General features: G+C 42.4%; 1 protein-coding gene across 2 annotated transcripts in view; it reads right to left on the reverse strand.

The window, feature by feature from the left end:
* Positions 1 to 8,216, reverse strand: part of cpt1aa (carnitine palmitoyltransferase 1Aa (liver)) — an 83,701-nt gene extending 75,485 nt beyond the window's left edge. Inside the window, exons 1-2 of one of the 2 annotated variants that reach the window (XM_060911495.1) lie at positions 8,121 to 8,216; positions 989 to 1,173 (exon numbers count right to left, since the gene is read on the reverse strand). In XM_060911495.1, the coding sequence (XP_060767478.1) occupies positions 989 to 1,129 (141 nt within the window). In that variant the 5' untranslated portion in view covers positions 1,130 to 1,173; positions 8,121 to 8,216. The other variant, XM_060911494.1, reaches the window with a different exon arrangement.
* Positions 8,217 to 8,834: the final 618 nt, after the last annotated feature.

Raw genomic sequence — 8,834 nt, forward strand, 5'->3', positions numbered from 1 at the left:
TTTTTTAGCTGAACAGTTGAAAACTAACTTTTCATTTTGGACATTGGACAGAGAACAGTGTAACAGAACAGAAAAGTGAAAGTTACTTTGATGACCAGCTGTGCACGTTATAGTACAAGATCTGGTTAAGCCGTACGCACGCTGTAGCTCGCTCGTTGTTTGTCCAGCGAAACACTGCACACATAATAGAAGAGGCTGGATGCAGTGTTGCCAAATTGGGCGGTTTTAAGTGCATTTTGGCAGGTTTTGAACACATTTTGGGCTGGAAACCGTCAGCAGTATCTAGCAACACTGGCTTGATGCTGGGCGCTGCCGGGAGCTGGGGCGGAAACTGTCGTATGCTCAGCTAGCTCAGCTGGGAAACACTTGCCAGTCATAACCAGACGGTCGTAAAGTCGATCGGTCGTAAGTTGACGACTACCTGTATATCTGATATGCCACTAAAAGCCAGCAAATATGACTTAAATATTGTATATGTATATATTAAAAAAAAAAAACACGAGGGTAAGTCAAAAAGTTAAGACAAATGTTATAACTTCAAAAGGAATTCAAAAAAGGAATACAAAGAAGGAATTCTCAATGGAAACACCGCTTGCAGAAGTTTAGACTTAAATGGAGGATATGTAGAGAAATAGCTTTATTTTCATCAATAAAGATTTTTTCATTTGTCTTAGAACTTTTGACTTACCTGTGTGTGTGTAATATATATATTTTTTATCTCCTAATACTCTTGATTACATATGTATACTTACAATAGACCTGTTATGCTTTGCCAATTTGCACTTCCGGTTAGATGCCAACTGCATTTTGTTGTATCAGTACTTATCCAGTGGCAAGCTGAAGTATTATATATATATATATATATATATATATATATATATATATATATATATAAAATCAGTCAATCTTTTACTGGTGCTGCCATAGGCAGAATGAACTAAATCACATGACAGTTGAAAACAGTGCCATGCTGGATGTTTGCTGGTACCTTGAAGCGGATGAACTTCTTCTTCCAGGAGTGGAGGCCTGACAGGTAGACCTGGCGCAGAGCTTCATGGCTCAACTGCAAGTCGATTCCATCAGGAGAGACAGTAAACTGAAAAGCCACAGCCTGGTGAGCTTCTGCCATGCTGACTTGGGCACAGGGACACCTCAAGCAAATGAAATACTATGCTGGAAGAAAAAGAGGAAGAATTTAGACAGGAAAATTAATTAATAAATTATAGTATTTAATAATTATTTACTGTTTACTGATTCGTATTACTGTATATAGGATTGTTTGTGTCTTGCTGACGGTCCTTGTAATTCAGCCTTTATTGCTAAAAGGAATCATCAATCAGAATCAGGTTTATTGGCCAAGAATGTTGACACAAAGAATTTGGTTCCGGCAGTTGGTCTGCCGGAACCAAATTAATGAGTGAGTCTCCACAGTTGACTCAGGGCTGCTGGATATTGTGAGGGGGAGCGTCACAAAGGGGTGTCTCCTGAAGTCCACTATCATCTCCACTGTCTTGAGCATATTTAGCTCAAAGTTATTCTGACTGCACCAGAGCACCAACCGTTCAACCTCCTGCCTGTATGCAGACTTGTTGCCATCCTGGATGAGACCTATGACCATAGTGTCATATGCAAATTTCAGGAGTTTTACAGTTGAGTCCATGGAAGTGCAGTTGTTGGTGTAAAGGGAGAAGAGCAATGGGGAGAGGACACATCCCTGAGGAGCACCAGTGCTGACTGACTGACTATGCCACAAGTGACTGTCCCCAGCCTGTCAGGAAGCTGGTGATCCACTGAGCTGGGACAGTTTGGAGGACAGTACTTCTGGAATTATGGTGTTGAATACTGAGCTGAAGTCTTAGAACAGGATTCCTGTGTAGGTCCCAGGGCAGTCAACATGGGACTGCATCATCCATTGACCTGTTTGCCCTGTAAGCAAACTGCAGGGGGTCTAGCAGGCAGTGGCGGAGCCAGACAATTTTTCTAGAGGTGGCCAGACTGAGGCCATGTACACACGTAGCCGGGTATTTTTAAAACCGAACATTTCCCCCCCTCCGTTTATAAAAATGTTTTATCCACACCACCTCGTCTTCGAAAAAAATCCCTTCCACACATAACCGAACATCTGCGTTTTCAATCACATTCATAAGCATTCCAAACCTGTAGATGGCATTATTTCCCCAAATCCTACCCCCTAATCACATCAGTATAGCCCTCTGTTGGCGTCACTTCCGCCTAAACATAAAACATGGCGCCAAGCTCATTCGTCTGGACAGACTCGGAGACAGAATTGCTTCTAAACACAATTTTGGAGTATAAACTTCAAAAGATGCAAGAAAACGTTGATTGGGAATCTTGTCAGTAGTTGGGCTTCTAAAATTAAACATGTAAATAGCACCTGCACAATAATTAACGCTTTCAAGGCACTAATCCGATCCATTACTCTTTGTCCATGCTTAATCTGGCTTCTGCAGTAAACAAAGGTCACACGTTTGACGTCAGGGCAGATTTGTTGTCATTTTTTTGGCGCAGATTGTGACGTTCTAAAACGCAAAACTCCGGTTATCTCTGTCTACATGAAAAGGCGTACATGGAGTTTTCAAAAATCTTCACTTTGCCCGGAGTTTTTTTAAATATTCGTTTTTGATGTGTTTTCATGTGGATGACAGGCCAAAACGTAGAAAAATATCTTCGATTTAGCAGATACCCGGCTACGTGTGGACGGGGTCTGAGACCATTGTTCACACAGGGGTGGCACATAAACTGATATATTCTTGTTATTTCTCTGTGTGGCAAGTTGCTGTAGGTTTAGTGGTGTTTCTTGGTCACTCACTCATTAATTTGGGCAGGCAGTGACTGCCATGTAGAATTACACCATGAAGACCTGCATAATAAGCTTTTTAATGTATTACTAAGCTGATATTTAAAAAAAAAAAAGTTGTGAAAATTGTGCCTTTTTAATTGGTGATAAAGCTCACACAATAATTTAAAAAAAAATTTACACACTTTTTTTTTTTTAAAGATGACTCGTGAATATGGCATGTTCCAATTTTTTAGAATTCCATCCGTGATTCGGAAAGAGGAAACTCTGAGGCTTAGTACAGAGAGGAGACGAAAGGATCAGGACACTTTGTCCAACAACCATTTCGTCCAAAGCCTTTTTCAGACGCACAATCAATTAGTTTATATTTCAAGTATTACTGTGTCCACAAACGAAAGTCCCGCGAGAGCGCTGCTCGGCGCCTAAATAAATATTTAACATGATCCAGCCGGCTTTAAAAAATTAATACCGTAACTTGGCCAACGGAGCTCACAGCAAAGCCAAATTTGAAAGGCACCTCCCTCTAATAATCTGTGGTTGGTAGAAGAGAGCAACTGGACTTGCTTGAAAAGTCTTGAAGACGTTTCGCCTCTCGTCCGAAAGGCATCCTCAGTTCTGTCTGTCTAATAGGGAGTATCAAGTATTTATCCTCTCATGGATCATCATAGAATCCGAATCAGAATGCTGATGGCTGCATTGTAGGTGGCTGATAAAAGATGTCATAGACACCCACCTCTGTTCAGTGATGGTCGTTCCAGGTTGACAAAAATGAACGATCCTCTCTGGCTAAGATGTCTGCCAGTTTTCTGGAAGTCCTCTCATACTCCCGCACCAGTCAAAGGGAACTCATCCCAAAGTGCGTAGAAACATATCTGTGAAGATACTCAGTCATCCTCAGTCATCCAGGTACATGCATAGTAATCTGTGGTTGGTAGAAGAGAGCAACTGGACTTGCTCGAAAAGTCTTGAAGATGTTTCGCCTCTCGTTCTGATTCGGATTCTATGATGATCCATGAGAGGATAAACTGTGGGTGGTAGAAATGGGCAACTGGACTTGCTTGAAAATTCTTGAAAACGTTTCACCTCTCGTCCAAAAGGCTTCCTCAGTTCTGTCTGACTAATAGGGAGTATCAGATATTTATCTTCTCTTGGATCAGAATCAGAATTCTGATGACCAGCTCATCTAAGCCCATGTTTACATTAGACCGTATCAGCGGATCATCAGATTAACGTTTTTAAAACGATTAGCGTGCACACAGCAACAGCAATACACGATTTGCGTGCACACAGCAATACCAATACACGGATACGCTCGGCTCCGCAGGCATCCTGCACTCCAAATCACTCCGCCCTGAACAGCGAGTGCCCTCTGGAGGGTGCGCACTCCGGCCCTGCGCAGCTCACAGAGCACGCGAGTGAAGTGAACAAGCAGTGTTTTCGGGACTGAGCCGTTGTGTGTGTGATCCCAGCGCATATCACTTATCACTTGCAAGTGGAAGGATGGCAAGCCTAAAGACAATCATAACTACACAATGGGCAGTATTTGCATCAGTATTTTCATACTTTTATACTCTTTAATGAAAGGTGATACAAGGCAGAAGTCCGCGCCGTTTTTCAGCAGTCGCGTCACATGACCAACGCCAGCGAATCAGGAAGGTGGATGTCACAGTGACGTTGTCCAATGAGACGCCAGCTAGAGCTCAGCACAGCGTATCCGCGTATTCTGAATGTTTACACAGCACCGGAGCTGACACGATCTGGATTGAATACGTGGACGGTGGTGGATTCCCGTTTCCCAGCGTTTCCAGGCGGTTTAATGTAAACGGACAGTGCATCCGCGAAGAAAACGAGACAGATACGGCCTAATGTAAACGTAGCCTAAGGTGTCACTGAGGCATCATGTTGGTGTGGGTCACTGGAGGCTGGGTGTGAACGGCGAGTCATTAGGGTGTTCAATCCTTTGATCACCCTAACGACTCGCCGTTCACACCCAGCCTCCAGTGACCCACACCAACATGATGCCTCAATGACACCTTAGATGAGCTGGTCATCAGAATTCTGATTCTGATCCAGGAGAAGATAAATATCTGATACTCCCTATTAGTCAGACAGAACTGAGGAAGCCTTTTGGACGAGAGGTGAAACGTTTTCAAGAATTTTCAAGCAAGTCCAGTTGCCCATTTCTACCACCCACAGTTTACTATGACCTGGATGATTGAGAATCTTCACAGACATGAGAGGATAAATACTTGATACTCCCTATTAGACAGACAGAACTGAGGATGCCTTTCGGACGAGAGGCAAAATGTCTTCAAGACTTTTCAAGCGAGTCCAGTTGCTCTCTTCTACCAACCACAGATTACTATGTACCTGGATGACTGAGTATCTTCACAGATATGTTTCTACGCACTTTGGGATGAGTTCCCTTCGACTGGCGTGGGAGTAGGACTTCCAGAAAACTGGCAGACATCTTAGCCAGAGAGGATCGTTCATTTTTGTCAACCTGGAACGACCATCACTGAACAGAGGTGGGTGTCTATGACATCTTTTATCAGCCACCTACAATGCAGCCATCAGCATTCTGATTCGGATTCTATGATGATCCATGAGAGGATAAATACTGGATACTCCCTATTAGACAGACAGAACTGAGGATGCCTTTCGGACGAGAGGCGAAACGTCTTCAAGACTTTTCAAGCAAGTCCAGTTGCTCTCTTCTACCAACCACAGATTACTATGTATGTACCTGGATGACTGAGTATCTTCACAGATATACACCTCCCTCTAAGCTTCCCCCTTGGAAAGCACACGGTCTCAGGTCAGCAGGACCGCACCTCGGCCCGGGATTCGAGAACAAGGCACCCGCAAGAGCGCTGCTTGGCGCCTAAAGATTTAACATGATCCAGACAATGGCACTCATTTGCTTTACAAAAATGTGTTTTAATTCAGTCAAACTCCATTGAGAATTCCTCCTTTTTTCAAACAAATACATGAAATGTAAAATAACTGATAGTGCATCTGAAAAAGGCCATGGACGAAATGACCCGTGTTTGTACGCGATGGTTGGTAGAAATGTCTTATCTTCAGAAAAGCCTGACTTGTTTAAATAATATGGGTCAAAACCACACATATCCATCTTCGCTCGATCGTTCAAATCGTGGTAATACTGAAAAAATTCAACATTGTTTACAGACACGCTTTCAGTGGCTGCCATCCTAGTTGCTTTGTATATCCACCATCATGGCGGACGCTCATGACATAGCACATTTTGATCACGTGGGTTGCAAGTCATCTCCAGACAGCTACTTGTTCTTCTTCTGTGTTGGTGGTGGTTGATATTCAAGTAGAGCGTATTACCACAACCTACTGTTTGGGTGGAAAACTACTGGTTTGAGAGTGCACTGTTGAATTGCGTCCATATGGGAACAAATGCATACAGACATAGTTCCGCAAAAAAAGTTGCCGACAAAGCGGTGTTGGGGGTGGCCAGAGATTAATTTAGGTGGCCTTGGCCACTACTGGCCACCCCTTGGCTCCGCCCCTGCTAGCAGGTGACCTAAAGTCATTCAAAGGACTTCATGACCACAGATGTCAGTGCAACAGGCCTGTGGTCATTTAGACTTGACTTTAAACTTCTGTTGTTTGTTTTTAATGCCATCAGTGGCCTAGCTCCCTCTTATTTGTCTGAGATTTTAACTATCCGTGATCATGGTAGGGCCCTGCGTTCTTCAGGTCAGCTTCTGTTAGAAGTCCAAAGGTCGAGACAAACAGTGGGGTGATCGTTCTTTTGCTGTCGCTGCTCCCAGACCGTGGAATAATCTGCCCCTCGACATTCGCACCACTATTGATCTCGGCCTTTTTAAATCCAAGTTTTTTAGATTGGCGTTCAATCCTGACTAGGGGAGTCTTGTTTTTGAGGGGTACTTTGTTTCGTCTGTTCCATTTCATGTACTTCTGAAAGGCTTTTAATAACCTGCAGCACTGTGGCACCTTCTGCAGTCAAAACCTGTGTTTTATGTATTGTTTTATACAAAACATTGTTTTGTGTTTTAGTGTTATCTGCCCCTCGACATTCACACCACTATTGATCAACTGCCCTTGACTGTTTGTTTATATGCACCAATTTACGTGTATGAGTGTTTAGTCTACGTCTAGTTCTTATCTAGTGTTTACACTGTTTATATTGTCTGAGTGTTTAGTCCATGTCTAGTTCCTATCTAGAGTGTTTATACTGTTTATTGTTTGATTGTTTTTTCAATTATTCTATTTTTATTCTTATTTATTGCATTGCCTGTTTGCACCGTGGGTCAGAGAGGACTGATATTTCATCTGTGCTGTACGGTATGTCGAGCATGTATAGCATATTTGACAATAAAGTTGACTTGACTTATGGCTTTGATGTAAAGCACTTTGGGTACCTTTCGGTTATTGTAAAGGGCTATATAAATAAAATTTGATTGATTTAGTCCTGTGATAGAGGTGAAGCGTAAAAAATAGTAATTGAAATATTAAAAAAAAAATTTAAAATAAAGACCTGGCTAATCCAATTACATAGAATTTAAAATCAAACGTGATGCTTTCTGTAATGTACATATAGTTAAGGTGTATATTCGAGATGCAAGATCAATTTTTTTTTTTTGCTTTATTGATTTGTATTAACTGTAATACAGCTGCCATACAGCACAATCCACTGCTGTACAGGAGTTTTCACTGTCCGAATGAATGAATGAACAGAAAGCATAAACTTTGCCCAATTTAATGTTAATCCCGTTGCTGCTCTTGCTCCATCCTGTCTTTAGGTCTAACAGTGCTGAGTTATAATGCGGTGTGATCTGTAAACATGTAGCAGCTCAAGTATGAATCCAACAATGTCACATTGAATGACCGAAGCAAGCTAGCAAAAGCTAAGTGCAAAATTCAAACACAACAATTAAGCACAAACCTGCAAACAAGACGTCCCAAACTATTAATAAAACCATTTACTGTTACCACTTCTGTCCACAAATCCTCAACACCAGGATGCTAGCTAATTAGGATGCTAGCTAAACGGCTAGTCAGCATTAACCGCCATATTTGTTCACCCTATAGAATGAACCAGCTACTTACCTTGACACTGTGTTTAGATTCGGAATTCAGTTTTAACCGACTTTAATCACTTTTTGAAGCTATGTCTATATCTCTGTCCGTTAAAGATGCTGCCTGGCTACAAACGGTTCGGTTTCCTACACATACCGGTCAGATTGGAAATTGCATACTTGCGCACTAAACAGTATACGTGTGCACGAGAAAATACGTAACTCACCATTGACCATACGACAAACTGTAGGATGCTGTGCGTAGAAAACAGCTGAATACCAACTACTTCGATGTTCCTTACATAGGCGCACTATAGGAAGGATGAAGTAATGGCTTCTTACGCCCTATGTAGTGCACTATATTTACGTTACAGAGTTTTTGGGATGGAACCTGGAACTGGGTACCGCCGCCCCCTGGCAGTGCGGAAGGGATTTATTTGGCTTTATATTTAGCCATGAATAATATAGAGGTTTTTGTGAAAATGAGTCCTTCTAATGAAAAAAAGGGCGAGGGGAACGACCGAGCGAAAAATTTCATAGATGATTATTTCATGAAAATGTTAAATTAAAGCTTTCATCATTAAATTGTGTATGATTATTTATTTCAACATTTGTGGGACTAATTATTTACATCACTATTCCTCATCTCATTATCTCTAGCCGCTTTATCCTGTTCTACAGGGTCACAGGCAAGCTGGAGCCTATCCCAGCTGACTACGGGTGAAAGGCGGGGTACACCCTGGACAAGTCGCCAGGTCATCACAGGGCTAACACATAGACACAGACAACCATTCACACTCACATTCACACCTCCGGTCAATTTAGAGTCACCAGTTAACCTAACCTGCATGTCTTTGGACTGTGGGGGAAACCGGAGCACCCGGAGGAAACCCACGCGGACACGGGGAGAACATGCAAACTCCGCACAGAAAGGCCCTCGC

Source organism: Neoarius graeffei, chromosome 27, assembly GCF_027579695.1.
Source record: "Neoarius graeffei isolate fNeoGra1 chromosome 27, fNeoGra1.pri, whole genome shotgun sequence".
Classification (NCBI taxonomy): Eukaryota; Metazoa; Chordata; class Actinopteri; order Siluriformes; family Ariidae; genus Neoarius; species Neoarius graeffei.